The sequence below is a fragment of the Pongo pygmaeus genome, chromosome 3 (genome assembly GCF_028885625.2).
Source record: "Pongo pygmaeus isolate AG05252 chromosome 3, NHGRI_mPonPyg2-v2.0_pri, whole genome shotgun sequence".
Taxonomy (NCBI): Eukaryota; Metazoa; Chordata; class Mammalia; order Primates; family Hominidae; genus Pongo; species Pongo pygmaeus.
In genome coordinates, this window is record NC_072376.2 from 118,825,497 (window position 1) to 118,848,840 (window position 23,344).

Below are 23,344 nucleotides of genomic sequence, written 5' to 3' on the forward strand. Positions count from 1 at the left end.
TGCAACCTATGGGGCCCCTTCAGCAGGGGCTCCCCTCCCACGTGGCAATTCCTCGAGATTGGCCTATAATCATTATTGACTTAAAAGACTGCTCTTACACTATTCCCCTTGCAGAACAGGATACAGAAAAATTTGCATTTACAATACCAGCTATCAATAGTGAAAGGCCAGCTCGCTGATTTCATTGGAAAGTGCTTCCTCAAGGAATGCTGAACAGTCCTACCATGTGTCAGTATCATGTAAATCAAGCTTGGCTCCCCAGTAAAGAGTTTCCTAATTGCAGGATTACTCATTTTATGGATGATATTTTACTAGCAGCCCCAACAGAGCTAGTACTTTTCAAGTTACATGACTCTGTCGTAAAGAATACACAGTTAAGAAGGTTTAATCATAGAACCTGGAAAAGTACAGATGTCTTCTCCTTGGAAATATCTTAGGTACATACTAATTTCCCAGTCAGTAAGACCTCAAAAGGTTAAATTAAATACTAGCAACTTACATACCTTAAATGATTATCAGAAATTACTAGGCGATATTAACTGGATTTGCCCCACCTTGGACATAACTACTGATAAGTTACAGAAACTGTTTTCTATCTTAAAAGGCAATGCTGCCCTAGACTCTCCCAGGTATTTAACTCCTGCAGCACAAAGGGAAATTGAAGAGATACAGCAAGCTATTTCTCAGAGACAACTAGATTGCATTGATACATGGTATTCAGTTCAATTATTTGTTTTTCCCACTAAACACTCCCCTACAGATGACCCCAGGGCTATGCTTCCTAGAATGGGTTTTTTTGCTCACATACCGGGACTAAAACACTCTCTCCCTATATCCAGTTAGTCAGTAAAGTCATTTATTCAGGATGCAGATGATGCAATCAGTTGCTAGGTTATGACCCTGATATCATCAGGATTCCTTTAAGTAAAAAGCAATTCGAGGCAGTATTGCCTTATCTATGGACCTGCAAATAACACTCTCTGATTACAAAGGCCATATAGAGCATGCCCTTCCTGCTGACAAACTCCTTCAGTTCTTATCTTGTACTTCTGTGGTTTTGCCTACTAAAATAGTTCAATCCCCCATACCTAATGCTTTAACAGTGTTTACTGATGGCTCTGGTAAACATGGAAAAGTCGCTGTCTGGTGGAAATCACATAATTCCCTCACTTGTTCTGGATTTACTAGCACTCAGAGAGCTGAGATTGGAGCCTTACTATTGGCCTTGGAAACTTTTTCCATTCAGCTCATCAATATTGTTAGTGAGTCTGCTTAGTCTGTTTATTTATTGCAGAACCTTGAGACGACCCTCATTAAGTCCACTCTGGAGCCCACCCTGTGTGCACTTTTTCTCCGACTTCAGCATTTGCTAGATCAACATACACATCCTATTTTTATCACACATATTCGAGCCCACAGCTCACTGCTGTGGCCTGGCGCACTGGCTTATGGCAATGGCCAAGCAGACATACAAGCAGATCAAGCAGACATACAAGTTAGAACATCACTGTTGGACCAAGCTACCCAATCGCATCAATTTTTCCACCAAAACTGGAGAAACTTATCTAAACAATTTCAACTTACCCAGAGATTAGCTAAACAAATTACCCAGCAATGCCCAGATTGCCAGCTCACAGGCATGTCCCCTCCTTATACAGGTGTTAACCCTAGAGGACTAGAACCTAATCAGTTATGGCAAACACCATGTTATACATGTGCCTGAATTTGAAAAACTAAGATATGTACATGTATCCATTAATAACAATTCTCAATTAGCACTCATGCCTTTCCTGGAGAGTCCACCCGATATGTCATTAAACATCGTCTTTTAACTTTTGCATTTATAGGGTGGCCTACAAAAATTACAACTGATAATGGTCTGGCTTATGCCAGCTCACAATTTCAACAATTTTATCACAGTGGAATATCCAACATTCCACAGGCATCCCTTATAACCCTCCAAGGAGAGGCCATAGTAGAACGTACCCACTCTACCCTTAAAAATATGCTCAGAAAACAAAAAAGGGGGAATATGAGTAAGGACCCTGCAACACTACTAGCACAAGCCTTATTTACCCTTAATTTTGAAAATTTAGATGATAAATTTCAATTAGCTGTAGAAAAGCACTTCGCTAAAACCTCTCAAGACATAAAACCTGCAGTTTTATGGAAAGATGTAAACAGTAATGTACGGTGTGTTCCACATGAATTGTTAACATGTGGGAGAGGATATGCTTGTGTTCACACCCCCTCAGGTCCTCTTTGGATTCCAGCACAATGCATCAAACCTTACCATAGCATGACTAGGACCCAACCCAGTACCAGAAATAAAGAAAATGACCCTATAGGACCTACAGCCCCAGACAATGTGGCTTCCTTGGACGACACAGGCCCTGGACAGGGCGCTGAAGAAGAGAAGTTAGAAGACTGAGCGAATCTGCTCTGGACACAGACACCATTCACTCCAGATAATTTGTTCCTTCCTATGCTTTATTAACCTTTTTAATTCTTTCACTTTACCTGCAACCCTCACCTGCTACTCTCTATTGGGCCCATCTCTTAGATACGCCTTTCTTCAGCCCTATTACTTAAACAAACACCCCCTTCTCAGCTTCTAACAACATGACTGCTTGGCTAAGAGGGAATGACATGCCCCAAGTGGGGTTCCTCAATAACGGCACACATTGGACTAAGGTGCCAAGTAACACTACATGTCACTCCTTAATTGGAAAAGAATGTTGCTAATTATACTCATATTTGTCTTCTATTATTTACTAATTCTAGGATGCAAAGCCGGAATGCGAGCAGTGCCCGCCACGCCTGACAAACCTGTTGCTGCACACATCTGTACTCTCCAATCAACAAAACCTGATGCTAAAAACAGAAAAGGGGGAGATGTAGGAGATCAGTCAGGGTGGTGGGAAAAATTGTAGAAAGACGCAAACCTTCTTGGAAGGCAGGGATGTTTTACAAAAGCTTCGGAAATGGATTTGGCTGAAGGTAGCCAAACCCTCTTATCTGGACACTGAGAGCAAAGGTTAGGTAACAAAGAGATACAAAGGAATTGATCTAGGTAAGTTAGTTTAACTTGGAACCTGGCCTTTAATCATCCCCATGCATGACTGCTATCTCTGGGCAGGGTGACTATGTTAATTACGCAAAAGTGTGTTGACTCAAAGCCTTTGTCATTAAATCTGTAACTAAATAAATGCCTGCAGCTCCAGCTTGTCAGGGCCACAGCTGCTGACTCTTTACAGCACCCTCCTCGGGGTCTGTAAGCGGAAGGTCCCCTAGCCCGCTTTTTCACTGGATACCTGTGTCTGAGTGCATTCTTACATCCGTTGTTCGGCCAGGGTCTGCGGATTGGACCTGGCAACTGACAACCTACAGAATGGAAGAATTATCTTTAAGATTAAAATAGGGTATTATAATGCTATTTTTTATGGTTTTATGGGAGAATTGCTATGAATAAAGACTCAAGCAAAAGAAATACAAATTAAAAAGTTAAAAACATTAAACAGATTCTAAACTCCTGAAGTATAAGATCAGAAGAACTTCCAGACTAGGGGTTCTTGACCAGTTAAATAGAATTTAATGCCTCATTCGGGAGTCCACTCATCCACTCTGCAAAGAATTTCTAGTATTGCTGAAACCCTAACAACCAAGGATATCAACATTTATACTCTCTCCAAACTCAGAAAAATAGAAAGTAGCAACTTTTCACAAAATGATGAGAATATATCATTTGAAATTGTGAGCTCTCAAATTGTACTGTCAGAAACCTAAGATTCTGTGAATTACTTAATAAAGTCTGTAAATGTATAATTTGAATTTCATTTCAAAAACTGGAATTGAAAATATTAACATGAAAACTTATTGCTGATTGAATATCCTTAATCCAAAAATCTAAAATCTGAAATGCTCCAAAATCAAACTTTTTGAGCAACAACATCAGGATCAAAGGAAATGCTCATTAGAGCCTTTTGGATTAGATATTCTGAACTGGTAAGTATATATATATAATGGAAATATTCCAAAATCCTATAAAATATGAAACCTGAAATACTGTCACAAACATTTTGGACACGGGATACTCAACCTGTATATGCCAATTTTAGCATATAAGAAACCATTTACCTGCTAAGCCTAATTTATAGCATTTATAGTTAGTAAATGCTATAAATTTGAACTTATGAAGCAAATTAGTTATAACATTCATTTATATTTTATATATTGAGTTTCTAAGAAAGATGTTAAAAGTTGCTCTGTTTTTAAACAAAGTGAAAACCATTCATCTAGATTCTAGAAAATACACAATCAAAGAATCTGAAGATAATGAAAATAGAAGGAGAAGAGACTGAACTGTTACTATTTTGTAACTCTTCATACTCTAATGCCAATCAAACCCACTGGATGTTACAGTATGTTCAATAGTAAAATCTTTGTAAATAACCTTTTGTAGTTAGTGAAAATACATGTTCTATGTAAGCCAGTGTTTTGAAAATTATAATGAACACAAGGTCAATGTTGAGATGCAGCAAACTTTTTCTCTAGGCTATGAGGTAAAACAGGTGTATACTTACTCTTTATCTTTGCTACAATTCCTATCTACAGCATGAAGGATTCAAATGCCTTCAAGAACAGCAATATACACCAGAGAAACACAAAAAAACAACAAAATATCCCAATATTCTGGCATTGTTTGGAAAATATCATCAGGTCTCTGGCATGTAATGTTATAAAACCTTATGCAAGACCATTCTGGCATCCAGTTTGAGAGTAATTTAACTACTTGAATTCAGAAGAATCCCAGAATTTTTTTTTTTTTTTTAACCACACACCACTTAAATGAAAGGATGCAATACAAATAAGCAGTATATGCAAAGGATATACATTAAACAGCATATGCAAAGGATACTCTTCACTATTCCGGATGTCAACCACCAGGAGCTTTGGTTTACTGGACTTCGTTTTCTTGGTGGGTGTTTTGAAGTGGCCTGTCACTGTGAGCTCACACAAGTCAATCAGGTCCTCTGCTGAAATCCGTGGTGATACTTCTGACTTTAGGTCATTTAATGGGATGGATTCTCTTGACTGAAAAAAAAAATGTACAAAAAAAAAATTGAGAATATTATAGAAAAACAAATTATCTCCAGTAATAGAATATCTAGATAGCAAACAATACAGCATATAAGAGAAGAGGAAACTATCTAATTTTTGCAGTCTATTGTGTAATTCAGTGGTCTCCAACTCCCAGGTCATGGACTGGTACTGGTCCATGGCCTGTTAGGAACTGGGCCACACAGCAGGAAGTGAGTGGCAAGCGAGTCAGCAAAGCTTCATCTGTATTTACAGTTGCTCCCCATTGCTTCATTATAGTCCAAGCTCCACCTCCTGTCAGATCAGTGGTGGAATTAGATTCTCATAGGAGTACAAACCCTGTTGCGAACTGTGTATGTGAGGGATCTAGGTTGCACGCTCTTTGTGAGAATCTAATGCCTGATGATCTGTCACTGTCTCCCATCACCTCCAGATAGGATCATTTAGTTGCAGGAAAACAAGCTCAGGGCTCCCACTGATTCTACCTTATGGTAAGTTGTATAATTATTTCATTTTATATTACAATGTAATAATAATATAAATAAAGTGCACAATAAATGTAGTGTGCTTGATTCATCCTGAAATCATCCCCCTGCATCCCAAACCCAGTCCATGGAAACACTGTCTTCTAGGAAACCAGTCCCTGGTGCCAAAATGGCTGGGGACCGCTAGTGTAACTGATACCTTACTATTGAGGTTTACTTCTTTATTATTTACACCTATAGGAAAGCATTATTTTGATTGACTACAAGCTCCTGGCTCAAACATGTAGAAAGAGATGAGGCGAAGTTTTCCTTATGAGAGTGCTTTAGAAAAAACAGCTCCTTTAAGTATATTTCACTTTTCTTTAAATATAAATTACTGTTGTTTTGAATTGCATTAATTTTAACTCAGGTAATACGAGAAATTGCATTGTAATTAGGCATACATAGTAATTAAAGAAACTGGTTCTAAGATATGTATTGGACTTTTATAATATAATTTATGTTACATATAAATGGTTGAGTGGAAACTTGATTCTCAGGGATGAATAAAGAGCACCCTAATGCTTTCTTAAATAGCAAACCAAACTAACAATGTGTCTTAACTGTGAAGGAGGTAAACTCAAGACTCCAGGCTATCAAACCCATCCATTGGTTTGTGTTTATGATATTGCATAAAAATGATTCAGACTAAGGGCTATTTACAATTATTCTCTATGTTTCTTAGTAGTAAGAAGGATGAGCCTTCCCCCATAATAGGCAATGCAATACAACACAACTAAATTTAACATAAATTTATTGAGCACTAGTGATCTCTTGAAATCTTATGTGACATGACTTGAGAATTTAAACACTTTAGGCTGAGCGCGGTGGCTCACGCCTGTAATCCCAGCACTTTGGGAGGCCGAGGTGGGTGGATCACGAGGTCAGGAGACGGAGACCATCCTGGCTAAACCAGTGAAACCCTGTCTCTACTAAAAATACAAAAAATTAGACAGGCGTGGCAGTGGGTGCCTGTAGTCCCAGCTACTCGGGAGGCTGATGCAGGAGAATGGCGTGAACCCGGGAGGCGGAGCTTGCAGTGAGCCAAGATAGTGCCACTGCACTCCAGGCTGGGTGATAGAGTGAGACTCCGTCTCAAAAAACCAACCAACCAACAAACAAACAAAAAACCACACACTTTAAAAAATCAAGTGATTAACATATGAGGATTCAAAAAATTTTTAATTTATGTTTCATAAGTTATTAAAATAGAGTCTAATAATTATCTCATTTACTCATTTTCTCTTTTTTCTCAGTTACATTGTGGAATTCTACACTTAGAATATCCAATTTAGAATCTCTAGGTAACAAAAAATAAACCATATAAATCATTTACCAGACAGATTTATTTAAAAAAATGGTTTTCAATTGGCATTTCATGTCAGCTCTCACCCCTTGGGTTTCCCCAGTTGTACTCTGAATTCTTCAGTGGTAAAGCACTTGTCTCTCACTTCATCAACTTTTAAATAGAAATGGAAATTGCTAAGCTTTATGGGTTTATGGCTTTTAATAAAAAATAGGCATTAAGAATCTTAATTTTTTAATATTAATAATTAAAGCTACTTAAACATCCTGAAATTAAAAGTGCTTCAGAAAGATTAAAGAGTTTTGAAATCAGCAAGCCATACAATCAATGCTTACATCTCCTTTTTCATTAGATTGCAATCTTTACAGGTATTTTTTCCAGCCTTCACATGAAGTCATACATTTATGAAGATAAAATAAGGAACTTTTTGATTAGCCTAGTTCCACTTTTAGTCATTTTGTGATGAATGCGGCATTTCAAACTGAAGTTTCACCTGAGTGAAAAGAGTGCCCTGACTGATGAAGAAGAGGGTTTGTCCAAAGTATTCTTTATGAAGAACTGAGTGATTTAAATAAAGATTTGACCTAAGCATTGGTTCCAATCAAATGCATCATATGAGAGGAGTTTTTCAAAGGAAAGAGTATTGCTATATGAAATGGTAAGAAAAGGAGAGGAATTGCTGACAAATTTAAATGTTCTAAACTTCAGTGAATGTGTATGTGTAAAGAACTTTAATGTATACAAGTTCTTCTGCAAATGAATTTTAGGAGATTAGTAAATTAAATTTAGAACAAATTATACTACTTTGCTTTAAGAAGAAAATAATTACAATATTAAAAACACAGAACTTAGTTTTTCATAGTTTTATAAGCAAATTTACTATTCATTTAAAATTTCCACTTAGAGGCATAAAAGTAAAACGGTACAACTTTTGTCTTATTTAGTATTATAGATATTGTGTGTCTATATCACATTTTCCTTGTGTGAATGGGGGTTTCAAATTCATGAGACTTTGTTTATGGGTAATGGACAAGACTTAGGATAATTATAAAACAACACTGGAAATGTTCATCAATTTATCATTTCTGCCCAAAAGCCTTTATATACACTGCATGTTAAACTTAGATGTCCACCCAGAAATAAATAAATGTATTTACAGCCAACTGATTCTTGACAAAGCCACCAAGAACTTTCAGTAGGGGAAAGGACAGTCTTTTCAATAAATGGTGCTAGAAAAACTGAGTATCTATATGCAGAAAAATGAAACTAGACCCCTATCTCTTACTACATGCAAAAATCAGATAAAGATGAATTAAAGACTTGAATATAAGACCTGAAACTATAAAGCTACTAGAAGAAAACATTGTGGAAATGCTTCAGGACATTGGTCTGGGAAATGATTGGATAAGACCTCAAAAGCACAGGCAACAGAAGCAAAACTAGACATAGAATTACAACATTCTAAAAAGCTTCTTCACAGCAGTGAAAACAATCAACTCAGTAAAGAGACAACTTGCAGAATGGGAGAAAATATGTGCAAACTCTCCATCAGACAAGGGATTAATAACCAGAATAAATAAGGAACTCAATAGCAATAATAAAATAATCTGATTTACGAATGGGCAAATGATCTGAATAAACATTTCTCAAGAGAAACATTTCTCAAGAGAAAACATACAAATGTTTTCACTAATAAACAGAGAAATGCAAATCAAAACCACAATGTGATATCATCTCACCTGGGTTAAAACTGCTGTTATCAAAAAGGCAAAAAACATGGATGTTAGTAAGGATGTGGAGAAAGGAGAATGCTAGTACACTGTTCGTGGGAATGTAAATTAGTATAGCCACTATGGAAAACAGCATGAGGGTTCCTCAAAAAACTAAAAACAGTTGCACCATATGATCCAGCAATCCTACTTCTGGGCATATACCCAAAAGAAAGGAAATGAGGATATTGAAGAAATATGCACTCCCATGTTCATTACAGCACTATTCACAATAGCCAAGATACAGAACTAACCTAAATGTCTATCAATGGATGAATAAAGAAAATATATATTTATTAATGTACACAATGAATTACTATTCAGCCATTAAAAAAGAATGAAATCCCGCCGAGTGTGGTGGCTCATGCTTGTAATCCCATTATTTTATTGTGCCACTGCACTCCAGCCTGGGTGACAGATCGAAACTCCATCTCAAAAAATAAATAAATAAATAAATAAAATAAAAGAATGAAATCCTATCATTTGCAGCAAAATGGATGGAATTGGAGGTCATCATGTTAAGTGAAATAAGCCAGGCACAGAAAGGCAAATATAGTATGTTCTACCTCGTATGTGGAAACTAAATAAGTTGATCTCATGGAAGTAGAGAGTAGAACGGTAGTTGCTGGGAAAGGTGGACAGGGTGGGTTTGGGACATAGTGGGAGAGTGGTGGGGTGGAGGTGGTGGTGTTGTGGGAGATGGGGATGAAGAGAGGCTGATTAATGAATATGGAAATACAGTTAGATAGAAGGAATAAGTTCAAGTATTCAATAGCACAGAAGAGTGACTATAGTTAACAATAATTTATTGTGTATTTCAAAATAGCTAGATTTGAAATATTTCCAACACAAAGCAATGATAAAGACTTATGGAGTAAATCTATATAAAGTATTTCGAATGGTGTCTGACAAGATAAGTGCTCTATAAATTTTTATCTTATACCTCTTTTCTCACCCCTCACCATCTTGTCCCTTATGCTTCAGCATTAGCACACTACTTGCCTTTTCACGCCACTGTGCCTTTGTACATGTTGTTCCTTCTGCTTAGAAAGCCACAACCTGTCCATCTAATAAATCCCTGCTTGCCTTTCAAATCTCAGTTCAAACACTACTTTCTCTGTGAAGAAAGCCTTTCTAACTCCTGACTGACAAAGTTTCTCTTCTATGTCTTCACAGGTATCTGGTATACATCTTTATTATAATGAGATGAGTCATTTCCCACTAGACTAAAAGCTTCTCAAGCATGAGAAAAATTATTTTTATACCTTGTTTTCCTCAGGACCCAGTGTATTATCTGACACACAGAAAGTATTAAGATATATGTACTGATTATAAAGGAATAAAATAGTATTTCGAAATCATCTACTTTTCATGAGTAACTTTGTGCTATGAGGTATGTATACGTAACCAAAACAGTGTGGACGTACCTCTATTATAGTAATTACTGTTTGTGAGATATTGTCTATTTCTCCACTTGACTTACAATCAGTCTCCTTGAATGGAGGTTCCATGTGTTTTCATATTTGTATCTCGAAAAGCTAGCACAAGGTCTGCAACAAAAAAACTCAAAGGATATTTGATGAATGAATGAATGAGTGAATAAAAAATATGATTAAATGATTCTGCAGAGCAGAATCAATTCTTACGTCTGGATTATCAGACAAACTCTTCAGGAATAGCAAAGTCATCACATGCTCTCTGGCATCTGAGCACCCTGATGGTTAATAAAGAACACTAAAATGTATGTCTGCCTCAATAATTTGTCAACAAAGTCATCTTTTGTTTTCTCAACTGAAAAACTGGAGATGACAGTTGCTACCATTTAAAGCTTTCAAAACTGTGCTCTAATTAACTGAAAGAAGTTGGCTGGGTGCGGTGGCTCATGCCTGTATTCCCCAGCCCTTTGGGAGGCTGAGGCAGGCAGATCACAAGGTCAGGAGATCGAGACTATTCTGGCCAACATGGTGAAACCCCATCTCTACTAAAAATACAAAAATTAGCTGGGTGTGGTGGCATGTGCCTGTAATCCCAGCTACTCGAGAGGCTGAGGCAGGATAGAATTGCTTGAACCCAGGAGGCGGATATTGCAGTGAGCTGAGATCGTGCCACTGCACTCCAGCCTGGTGACAGAGCGAGACTCCGTCTTAAAAAAAAAAAAAAAAAAAAAAAAGAGGTGAATATAAAGGAGGCCAAAAATAAACAAAAAATCCCAAACTATCTTTAGGTAAATAGGCAAAATAATTTAATAAATATATCAATGAAGGGAAAAACAGACAAATATTAGTGTTGACATTTTGGGGAAAACAAAGTTCAAAAATCTGTAAATGGACTGAGTGCGTGCATGTGTGTGAGAAGGAGACAAATTACGAATCAGAAAAACTGTTTTTATATTCTTTTTCTTTCTCATTTTTAATCATGAGAACATATATAAGCATACAGAAATATTTAAAAAAATACAATACTCTGTACAATTCTATATTAATACATTAAAAAATATTGATCCAAATATTCCCCAAACAGTAGAAAACCTCAGAAAACCTACAAGTTCATAGGCCTAAGTACACCTGAATCAACTGGGGTGTGTGCATGTGTTGTGTGTGCAAGTTTGTGTGTGTGTGTATGTGTTCAAAAGTCAAAAAGTCATAGAAAACCTCAATAGGCCTTTTTAAATATAGCTAAAATTTTAAAGTTTTCAAATGATTACATTGAAGAAAGGGTGCCAAGCACAATTTTTTTTCCAAACAATTCTATCTCATTTTCAAAGTATAGGGAATTCTCATGATATAATAACTGCTCAAAGGCAAAAAAAACATTGAAAAAGTGCCCCAGGCCATTTTATTTATGAAGCTGCCTTAAGCTAATATTTAAATCTGACATAGATAGCACTACACACACACAAACATGCGTGCACACGCCACCCCCACCCAGTATTCCTTATAAAAACAGATTTTAAAACTCTAAAAACTGTAAAGGCTGAATGCAATAGCAGTTTTTAATACTTCCATAAAAATGACTTAGGACATATTTCAGGAATGAAAGATGATTCAATATTAGGAAAATTTTAAGTATAGCTCATCAACTTAATTGGTCAAAGGATACAAATATGTAATCAACACTACAAGTTACATAAGGCCAGATGTGATACAAATTCACATCGACTCCCAATTTTAGAAAAAGAAAACCCCATTGTAGAGCATACCAGAAGAACATTTAATTAGAATAATGAAACACGTTTTTTGAGACAGCTATCCTTTATCTTAAATATTTGACATTCTACTTATCAATGAATCACTAGAAGCAGAGTTACTGAAATCAAGATGCATATAGTCTTAGAAAACCCAGAATAATCCAAGGAAAATCCAATAAAACTGCAAAGAATTTCATTAGGGTTTAGTTACAACATACACACAACAAAATGATTAGCTTTTCTATACAGCAGCAGTGGGCAGAAAATATAATAGGCAAAAGCTTACATTCATGATATCACAATATTCATCCAAAATAAACTACCTAGAATTAAGCTTATATTTAAAGAAAATGAAATAGTTTCATGCAAGACATTTGAAAAAATGAGGAGAGGGGACATTAGATGCTTTCTAGAAAGATTCAATATTATAAAAACTTTATTTTTCCTTAGGGTAATGTATATAAGTATAATCAAAATCCTAAAATAAATCTTATTTTCTATTTTGAAACTCAAATTTTGAAGTTTATTTGACAAACTAACTAGACAAAAATGCCAAGAAAATATTGGAAAATAATAAATAAAACACACTGTCATATATTAAAAATGTACAAAGTTAACATCGTATGATATTGCATCAGGAAAGACTAAAAGATTAATTGGATATAATGGAATGCACAGAAGCAGACTCAAATACATATAAATATTTGGAAAAGAAAAGGATGTCATGTCAAATCACTGGGTGATGATTTGAAATGGCATCATTCTATTCTTTTATTTTGTTCTTTATTATTTAGAATATAGTATTGGGATAACTTGTTAACTGGAAGAAAGTAAAACTGTGTTTCTATCTTACATAACACAGAAAAATGATTTATATAGACTAAGCACTTATTTTATTTCAATTTCCGGGATACATGTGCATGACATGCAGTTTTGTTACATAGGAAAGAGGGCCATGGCGGTTGGCTGCACCTGCCATTACCTAGGTATTAAGGCCCACATGCATTATCTATTTATCCTGATGCTCTCCCTCTCTCTGCCCCCTGGACAGGTCCCAGTGTGTGTTGTTCCCCTCCCTGTGCCCATGTGTTCTCATTGTTCAGCTCCCACTTATAAGTGAACATGTGGTGTTTGGTTTTCTGTTCCTGCGTTAGTTTGCTGAGGATAATGGCTTACAGCTAGATGAAGCACTTCTTAAGTATAAAGAAATGAAATCACAAAAGAACAAGAAAAAGTATTGATGACTTGAAACATTTACATGTAGAGCAAAGATGAATTCTTAAAGAAGAGTAATGTATGTGAAGAATACAAATTTAAGATGTCCTTGTAACAAATAAAAATCCTGCTTTGTCAAAAAAAAAGAAGGGGAGATATAAACATATACTTGACAAAAGAAGAAACACAAATAGGTAATAAAAGTGTTTTACGTCATTAATAATCACAGAAATATAAAGATTTACAGTCATAGAAATATAAAAAGTAGGTAAGTATTCTGGTTATCTTCTGTTTGTCCCTCCAGATTCACTCTCCACTGGTCTCCACCTTGCTTGCTGCCCTACGTGGCAACCTGTTTAGACTGTGTCAAGAGGGACTTTCAATCCTCTGCTTTAAAATGGGTACAGACAATAAGAAGAGTGAGGTCACAGTATTCATTCCCCTAGTATATTGGCTTGGCTGTGTACCTTGACCAAAGGTCACTGTGCTTCTCAAGATAGTGCTCTCTACTTGCCTCTCTTATCTATCTTCTGATAACCACTTATTCCCTTAACTAGAGGTAGTAACAGGTCTGTAGCTAATATCTATAATTTACTCCATTATCTCTTTCATTTCCCCCCAAACGTACCATCTTGTAATTACCATCTCTAAATAAATTCATTTTAAGTATCCTAATTAGAGGGTACTAATTATTGGTGATGGAAAGAGATAACCTAGTGAATGTATAAATCAACATACATTTTCTGGAGAAAAATGTATAATATGTATTAAAATACGCACATCTTTTAATCTAGAAATTTCTTAGAAATTTGTTCTATGGACAGTCACAGATTATACAAAGTTGCACAGAAAAAACATTTATCAAACATACTGTTTTTCTTAAATTGTGAAAAACAAAAATAATGTTAATACACAATAAAAGAGGATAGAACAAATAAATAGCACTGAACTCATGTAAAGAAATCCCATTCACCAATTAAAACTATGTTTAGAAAAAATATTTCCTAATGAAGAAAATGTTCAGGATATATTATTAAGGGGATATTATCTATTATCAAGGGAAAAAAGACCCTGTAATACTATAAATTAATTATGGACCACTTTTGCGCTAAATACACACACACACACACACACACAGACACACCCCACACAGAAACTGCAAAAGTGGTTATTTCTGAGTAGTGGAATTAATTTTATTTTTGTTCTTCCTGATTTTCTGTGTTTAAGTTTTATTCATTAATGATGAGCTACTTTTGAATAATTAAAAACATAAAAATATGCAACTTGTTTTCAATCAGCATTATTAAACTCTCTGAAATACTTCATAACTATGAATCTAATTGTTTTAAGATAATTCTGATGAAATGTTTACAGCAATGTAAAAAGACTTTCCAAATGAGAAGTCATGACTATACTTATAATAGGTAATCAGATCTGGCACTGAAAAACATGCAGAGATGTTAAAAAAAATAAATATTATTTTTAAATTCAGATTGATATGGACTAGCTGTGTCCCCCACAAATCTCACCTTGAACTGTAATAATCCCCACATGTCAAAGATAGGGCCAGGTGGAGATAATTGAATCATGAGGGTGGTTTCCCCCATACTGTTCTCATGGTAGTGAGTAAGTCTCACGAGATCTGATGGGTTTGTAAATGGGAGTTCCCCTGCACAAGCTCTTGCCTGCCGCCATGTAAGATATGACTTTGCTCCTCATTTGCCTTCCACCATGACAGGCCTCCCAAGCCATGTGGAACTGTTAGTCAGTTAAACATGTTTCCTTTATAAATTACCCAGTTTTGGGTATGTCATTATTAGCAGCATGAAAAGAGATTAATACAGTAGGCCAGGCACAGTGGCTCATGCCTGTAATCCCAGAACTTTGGAAGGCCAAGGCGGGCGGATCACCTGAGGTTGGGAGTTTGAGACCAGCCTGACCAAGATGGAGAAACCCCATCTGTACTACAAATACAAAAATTAGCTGGGCATGGTGGCACATGCCTGTAATCCCAGCTACTCGGGAGGCTGAGGCAGGAGAATTGCTTGAATCCGGGAGACAGAGGTTGCAGTGAGCCAAGATCGCATCACTGCACTCCAGCCTGTGCAACAAGAGCAAAACTCCATCTCAAAAAATAAATAAATAAAAATACAGCAAATTGGTACTGGTAGAGTGTGGTGCTGCTGTAAAGATGCCCAAAAATGTGGAAGCAAGTTTGGAACTGGGTAACAGACAGAAGTTGGAACAGTTTGGAGGGCTCAGAAGAAGACGGAAAAAGGTGGGAAAGTTTGGAACTTCCTAGAGACTTGTTGAATGGCTTTGACCAAAATGCTGATAGTGATATGAACAATAAGGTCCAGGTTGAGGTAGTCTCAGATGTTGATGAGCAACTTCTTGGGAACTGGAGTAAAGATCACTCTTGCTATGAAAAGAGACTGGCAGCATTTGCCCCTGCACTAGAGATCTGTGGAACTTTGAACTTGATAGAGATGATTGAGGGTATCTGGTGGAAGAAATTTCCAAGTTGTAAAGCATTCAAGAGGAAGCAGAGCACAAAAGTTTGAAAAATTTGAAGGCTGACAATGTGATAAAAGAAAAATCAATTTTCTTGGAAGAAATTCAAGCCAGCTGCAGAAATTTGCATAACTAATGAGGAACCAAATGTTAATCACCAAGACAATGGGGAAAATGTCTCCAGGGCATGTAGAAGACCTTCATGGCAGCCCATCCTATCACAGGCCTGGAGGCCTAGGAGCAAAAAATGGTTTTTTGGGTGGGGCCAAGGGCCCCACTGCTCTATGAAGCCTCATGACATGGTGCCCTGCATCACAGCTGCTTCAGCTCCAGCCCTGGCTAAAGGGGGCCAATGTACAGCTCAAGGCTTTGCTTCAGGGGGTGCAAGCCCCAAGCCTTGGTGGCTTACATGCAGTGTTGGGCCTGTGCTGCACAGAAGTGCACACACGTCAAGAATTGAGGTTTAGAAATATCTGCCTAGATTTCAGAGGATGTTTGAGACACCCGGATGTCCAGGCAAAAGTTTGCTGCTGGGGCAGAGCTCTCATGGAGGACCTCTGTAGGGCACTGCCTAATGGAGCTGTGAGAAGAGGGCCACAGTCCTCCAAACCTGAGAATGGTAGATCCACTGAGAGCTTGCACTGTGAGCCTGGAAAAGCCGCAGACACTCAATGCTAGCTCATGAAAGCAGCTGGGAGTGGGGCTGTATCCTATAATGCCAGAGGGGCAGAGCTGCCCAAGGCTATGGGAGCACACCTCTTGTATCATGTGACCTGGATGTCAGACATGGAGTCAAAGGAGATCATTATGGAACTTAAAGTTTAATGACTGCCTTATTGGAGTTTGAACTTGCATGAGAACTGTGGCCCTTTTGCTTTGGCCAACTTCTCCCCTTTGGAATGGGTGTATTTACACAATGCCTGTACCCCCATTGTATTTGGGAAATGACTAACTTGCTTTTGATTTTACAGGCTCATAAGCAGAAGGGACTTGCCTTGTCTCAGATGAGACTTTGGACTGTGGACTTTTGAGTTAATGCTGAAATGAGTTAAGACTTTGGGGGACTGGTGGGAAGGCATGATTGGTTTTGAAATGTGAGGACATGAGATTTGGGAGGGGCCAGGAACAGAATGATATGGTTTGGCTGTGTCTCCACCCAAATCTCACCTTGAACTGTAATAATTCCCAAGTGTGAAGGGTGGGGTCAGGTGGAAATAATTGAATCATGGGGGTCCCTTCCCCCATACTGTTCTCATGGTAGTGAATAAGTCTCATGAGATCTGATGGTTTTATAAATGGGAGTTCCCCTTGTCTGCTGATATGTAAGATGTGACTTTGCTCCTCATTCACCTTCTGCCATGACTGTGAGGCCTTCCCAGCAAATGGAACTGTGAGTCAATTAAACCTCTTTCCTTTATAAAGTACTCAGTCTTGGGTATATCTTTATTAGCAGATTGAGAACAGACTAATACACAGAAAAAGTCTAAAAATGATAAAAAGAGATCATTAAATAGGACAGGCTTTCATGCATTCAAGGCTGGAAAACACACAAAAGATAACATACACAAGTCAATAAAAAATGTTTTAGGTTCACTGAAATGTTTCATTGGTAAGGCCTACTCTACCATTTACATGAAGAAATTTTTAAATAAACTGATGTTTATCTACATTTTCACAAAACATATTTAGAATTTAGAGAAAAGGGCCAATTGGCTACGTGTAAGAATATTTAGGCTGGTCGCGGTGGCTCATGCCTATAAATCCCAGCACTTTGGGAGGCCAAGGCAGGCCTTGGCCACTTGAAGTCAGGAGCTCGAGACCAGCCTGGCCAACATGGTGAAACCCCATCTCTATCAAAACTACAAAAATTAGCCAGGCGTGGTGGTGGGTGCCTGTAATCCCAGCTATTCAGGAGGCTGAGGCAGGAGAATTGCTTGAACCTGGGAGGTGGAAGCTGCAGTGAATGCAGATCATGCCACTGCACTCCAGCCTGGGTGACAAGAGCGAGACTCCATCTCACAAAAAAACCAAAACCAAAACCAAAACCAAACCAAAACCAAAAAATAAAACAAAAAGCCAAAGTAGGCATATTGGTAAGGCAGGTAACATCTTTCAAATAGCTAAGTACTAAATAGTTTGTTTCAACATAATGACAGTATGCTTTTTGTTTTGAGGACAATGTATAAAAGTAAAACTCTGAGACTTTTTTTAAAGTGACATATAATGTTTCTAGGAGGGAAACTGGATTAACAGAAACATGCTAATGACCACAGAGAGCCAGGTACACCAACAGCTTAAATTCTTTATATTTCATTTGCATATTCTGTGGTAATTATAATAGCATCCTGCACAGAGAAGGTGCTAAAAGATTTGATAAATGAATGTACATATAAAATGATGCTGAGTGATGTTGTCCCTAAAAGGCTGTACTATGATAGTCTGCTATAAGTGAAGCTACCAACAAAATCTGTCCAAGGACTAACTGAGAAGGGACAGAGTGACTCTACTGCTTCTGACTATCACCCCAGCATCTCTTCTCTTCCTATCCTATATAAGGAGATAGGTTTGGGGAAGTGGGGAATTGACTTTGTGGAAAACACAGTATTTAAGATATGATGTACCTCCATTCCCAAACTACAGGTTAGAGTAGTAGGTATTTTTAGCCACTCAAATTCTCCCCTTGCAAGGCAAATGTGTAGTTCCCAGGACAATCATTGTAGAGATTTGGGCATACCTAAAATAAGGTATGGGTGACATTCTACATTGCAATGGAATGTCTACTTCAGCAGAAGACATTAATTTACCTTGTACCTCTCTGGGCAGGTGAGAAGTAGGGAGAGAGATGTTAGTACTGAGAGAGTGGGTGGTAGGCATCTACCTTCTTGACTTTTCTTTCCTAAGCTGTAAAATGAGAATGATGCTGCTCCCCTATTTACATCACAAAAATACTGTGAGAATCAACCAGTACAGTCAATCTAAAGTGCTTGGTAGACTGTAGATCTTTACATAAAATGTTATTAAAAATTGGATCCCAAATGAAGCAGGTTTAATTTCCCGATAAAATTGTCTTAATATCATCTAAATGTTGAATAAATCATTAAGTGACAAATAGTTGATGAACTAGCCTGGGCTGGCCATTTTGAGAAAGATGAAATATCATTTCTACCTCAAAGACTCCACAATCCAGTTGGGAAGGCAAGACTAACAGGAATGAATTAGTAATAAAACTATACAATAATAATAGAAAATATATAGATATTCTTTATATAATAAATGTATACTTGTATACATTTACTTACTCATTTAAGTCTTACAATAATCCTGAAGGAGGTTCTATTATTTTACTCATATTATAGATAAGGAAATTCAGGTGCAGAGAGGGTAAAAACCTGCCAAAGGCAATATAACAGTAACAGAATTGGGATTCAAATTTGGTCAGTCTGGGTATGGAGAATGTGCACTTAACCACATCATTACCCTGCCTCTCTTGTAAGATTCCATGTATGGAACCGAAGGTGCATACTATGAGAACTCAGGGAAAGAGTGAAACACAATATGGGCATAAGTAGTTAGTAATATATTGGTGGAGTAAGCGGCACTTAAGTAAGGAAAACCAAGTAGGGTTTGGAAAAGAAGAAAAGAGAAGGAAGACTGTTGTAGAAGTGGGTTATTATAAAAGTTCTGGAGGAGTGCAGAAGAATTTGATAAATAGTTACTGAATACCTATTAGGTACCACTCACAGTGCTTGGGATATTTCAATTAACAAAACAAAGATACTTATTCTTATAAAAGTTAAAGTCAATGGGTGTAAAAATGACAATGGAGAGAGACTAGTCTCACTGAGTTGACCACCCATCCTGAGAATCAGAGAAAAATAGTATTGAATAGGTAGACAAGAGCCAGATTATGAGATCTCTGAAAGACAGAGAAGTCTGAGGATATAGATCAAACTTACAGATATGTACTGTAGGATTTTTCGAGGAATGTGTCACATAGTAATAACAGTATCTTAGGAATATTAATTTGGCTGTTTTTCCAAGAATGAAATAAAAATGGGAAAAATTAAAGGGAGAAAGACTTGCTAGAAAGTGTATTTTATTAATATGTAGATTAAGTGACGGCATTGGCAATTGAGAGCTTTGCTCTATTCTTTATCTCCTTTTTTTCTTCAGTTTTTCCTTTACTGTTATTTTTCCTTTTCTGTTATTTTTCCTTGGTCTATAAATACATACAATTCTATCCATCTACAGTGAACAGAAGGTAAATTAAAACAATACATAATAAAACTACTCTTCAAGGAGTGAATCACTCCCAAGCTACTACCTCTCTACCTCCTTCTCATCTCTATTTTCTCCTTACCATTGTCTCCTGAACTCACTGCAACTTGGTTTCTGTCATGATACAGGAGGAGTAGTTCATTTGGCCAGAGAAGAAGTGGAAAACTGGGGAACGTTATTGAAAGGATGAATAGGAGTTTGCCATATAAATAACTGGGGGTTTTCAAGTATAGTATTCTGTGTGAAATTGGGAAGGTACTTCGATTCTATTTCTAAGGCACTGGTTCTACCTTTAGGAGGTATGCTAAAGAAATCCTCTCATTTAAAGTCTTTTCATTCTCCCCCTCCCCCACCAACTTAACCTGGTATGAACGATGCAGAAAGTTCAGTCAGCATCCTATTTTAATTTGAATCCTAATTTCCTGAAGCTTAGTTCACAAATAGCCAATCAAAGTTTCTCAGGTTTATAGCCCCTACTCTATAAATCACTGCCACTTGTCTCTTTCAATATACCATGAGCTCCTGTTTTTATACCTTTATTGCCCAGCAGAGAGCCTGGAACTCAGTAGCTATTGGGTAAAATTGGTTGGATTAATGAAATGATAAAGAAAGAAAGATAGACATATGAGAGGCTGTATAGGAAAATATAGAAGGAGAAAATATACAGGAGTTAAAGGTCAAGGATGAGTGAATAATGGCTCTTAAGTTTTGAACATGGTTGTTTAGAAAAAAAGATATTAACAGTGACAGATGGCAGATAAAGGGAAGATATGTTTAAATCTAGGTATGTGAAACTGAGATGGTACAGGGTCTCAAGTTCACTTGTCACTGTCAAAGATGTGGTTAGAGATAAAAAGTGGCATTTGGAAGAAGTCATGGTTAGAATATCATATTCTTGGAATGATCAGCATAGAAATTGCAGTTTAGGTTATGAGAAAGGATAAACAATTTAAAGAAAAAAGAAAAAAAAATGGACAAATATCCCAATTTTGGTAGGCAATCTATATAATGCTGAGAAAAATCTTAAATTGTGTAATATTAATAAGGCTTGTAAAAACATAAAGTTGAGATTTTTAGGGTAATATTAATCAATTCTCATTTTTCCAAATGTTTACAATAAACAGACTCTAATTTCTTAGTGCTAGGTATTTCAAGCTCATGCAAGAGGGGGTACAGGCTTTGTAAATGGCACAGACTATCACTCTCAAAGGAATTTTAACAAAGAAAAGTTACCTTCAAAAACTATCAAACTACAAATATCATTTTTATCCATATATTTAAAACAATAAATTGTTTCAGTGACATTTTCATGTTTTCATTTCTCCCTCTTAGTTTTAAATAGAAGAGGTTTCTATTCATAAAATTTAGAAATACAGCATCTGATGTGGAGTTTGAAACAATTGTCATACTCTGAAAGCTGCATAGTATAGCTCTCACACTAGAGAGAATCTCTTTCCCTCAAACAGAAGAGAGACAACATACATGAATATGAAATACAAAGAAAAGTAGAGACAGATTTTTTGTTTTCTGTGATTAGAGACTTTATGCTAAAATGTTCACAGATGTACTCTGGAAAAATTGTGTACAAGCTAAGCTGTAAAGACAGTAATTTTTTCTTTGCTATACAGTATCATTCTGGAGACATTTTATCTCTCTGGGCCTCAGTTTTCTCAAATGATGGGCAGGAGTAGATAGTATTTGTACAGTCATGTGTTGCTTAACAAAGGGAATATGTTCTAAGAAACTAGACAAGTGTGTTGTGCAAACATCATAGAGAGTATTTACACAAACAAAGATGGCATATATATTTATTTCATGTATTTTTTAATATGGAAAACCAAATGTCGCAGAACCATTACTGAATATCAATTATTTCCTCTAGTTGATCTGCAATGCCAGTATCGAGTGCTATATATTAGGTTTCTGTATATGCTCTATCATAATCTCATGGGACCATGGTCATGTATGTAATCCGTTGTTGACTGAAATGTTGTTATGTGGTGCATGACTGTATTTTCTATTAAGTATATAATTCTATTACCTTATTTTTTAAATTTATATTCAACTGGCAAAAGGTCCCAAAACTGTTGCTTACTTTCTGAGACAAAAGTTAAAAACCAATACATAATACTTAATGACTCCACTGGAGTTTCTACTTAAGGAGATTCAGGAGTGATTCTAATTATGAGACTCAGTTAAGTGTTGTTCATGAACATGGCATGCTTATACAATCTCAGATCAATAAGAACTTGTTTATTTGAAAAGACAAGTAATCGGGAAATATTTCATACAGTTTAAATGGAAGAGGTTACAGTAAGTGAAGAACTCTAGTGTCACTGACTTATAAGGCAAAAACAGGGTCAACGTGGCAATGTAGGGTGGTGGTGGTGTTGGTGTTGGTGTTGCTTTGTTACTTGGATATACGTTTCTATTAACATCCAGAAATAATTATTTAAAATAAAACCAGAACCAGGTAAGTTTCCTACACTGAGGTAAACAATATGAAAAAGTTAATGAGAGTAGCCCTACTTAGCTGGATAACTTCTAAAGGTAGAATTTTTGATAACTTTCTTTTGAAATGTGATAGAGATGCTATTCACACAGCATCATTATGGTCAAGTTTCAATGGCAATACCGATCTGGAGTTTCGGTGAGTAGAGTCAGCTGGTGACAAGAGGTCACAGCAATTTAGTTAGTAGAACTGATATTTTCATCTCAAACTCTAATTTTCCAAGGTATAACCTTTACTTGAATTGGGCTGCTGACAATATTACCCTTCACTCTCACCCTTATCCTCTTCCTTGTATACCAAAGTGATTGGTGCTAGCACTTTTACTCAGGTCCTCCTGGTCACTTGGAATATATTCCTTGCCCCCAAATCACTCTCCTCACTAGATAACCAAAGGATGTCAACTAAGTGATCAAAATACTTTCTAGTCAGACACTTATTCCCTGAGGAAGAAAGTCTGGAGATCTGCCTCTCTTCATTCTCACTGCTGTGCCAAATACAAGGTAAATAAGGTCTCTAAAGTGCTTGTGATATACTGTTATTGCCATGATTGATTTCTGGGAAATATTCAGCTAATATCATGCATCAGCCAACCATTTACATTTGAATGCAATTAAGATGTCCCAAATAAAGGAAAATTCAAAAGTTTCAGCAATAAACACAGAAGACTGTTTAACATTTTAAGCAAGAGAAGGAAGAGTATTCAGCTGTCTCTAATCTTTAATCACTTATTTTAACACACCACAAATCATCCCAGATGATTCTTACAAGAATATAGCTACAGAAGCATCAATGTCTATAATGTGTTTAGCTGTGAATACTGCAAACTTCTTTTACATAAGATAAAAAAATTCTGATTTTTATGAGATTAGAAAGGTTATGTACATGCCACAGCCAACCTTAAAACCAGAGATCATAGAGATGTACTTTGAGTTTGTAATA

General features: G+C 36.6%; 1 protein-coding gene across 6 annotated transcripts in view; it reads right to left on the reverse strand.

Moving 5' to 3' along the window:
• TBCK (TBC1 domain containing kinase) overlaps positions 1–23,344 on the reverse strand; it is a 266,911-nt gene that overhangs the window by 73,789 nt on the left and 169,778 nt on the right. For all 6 annotated transcript variants that reach the window (XM_054484087.2, XM_054484088.2, XM_063663960.1 and 3 more), the window contains one exon: positions 4,919–5,094. In XM_054484087.2, the coding sequence (XP_054340062.1) occupies positions 4,919–5,094 (176 nt within the window). The remainder of the gene's footprint in view (positions 1–4,918; positions 5,095–23,344) is intronic.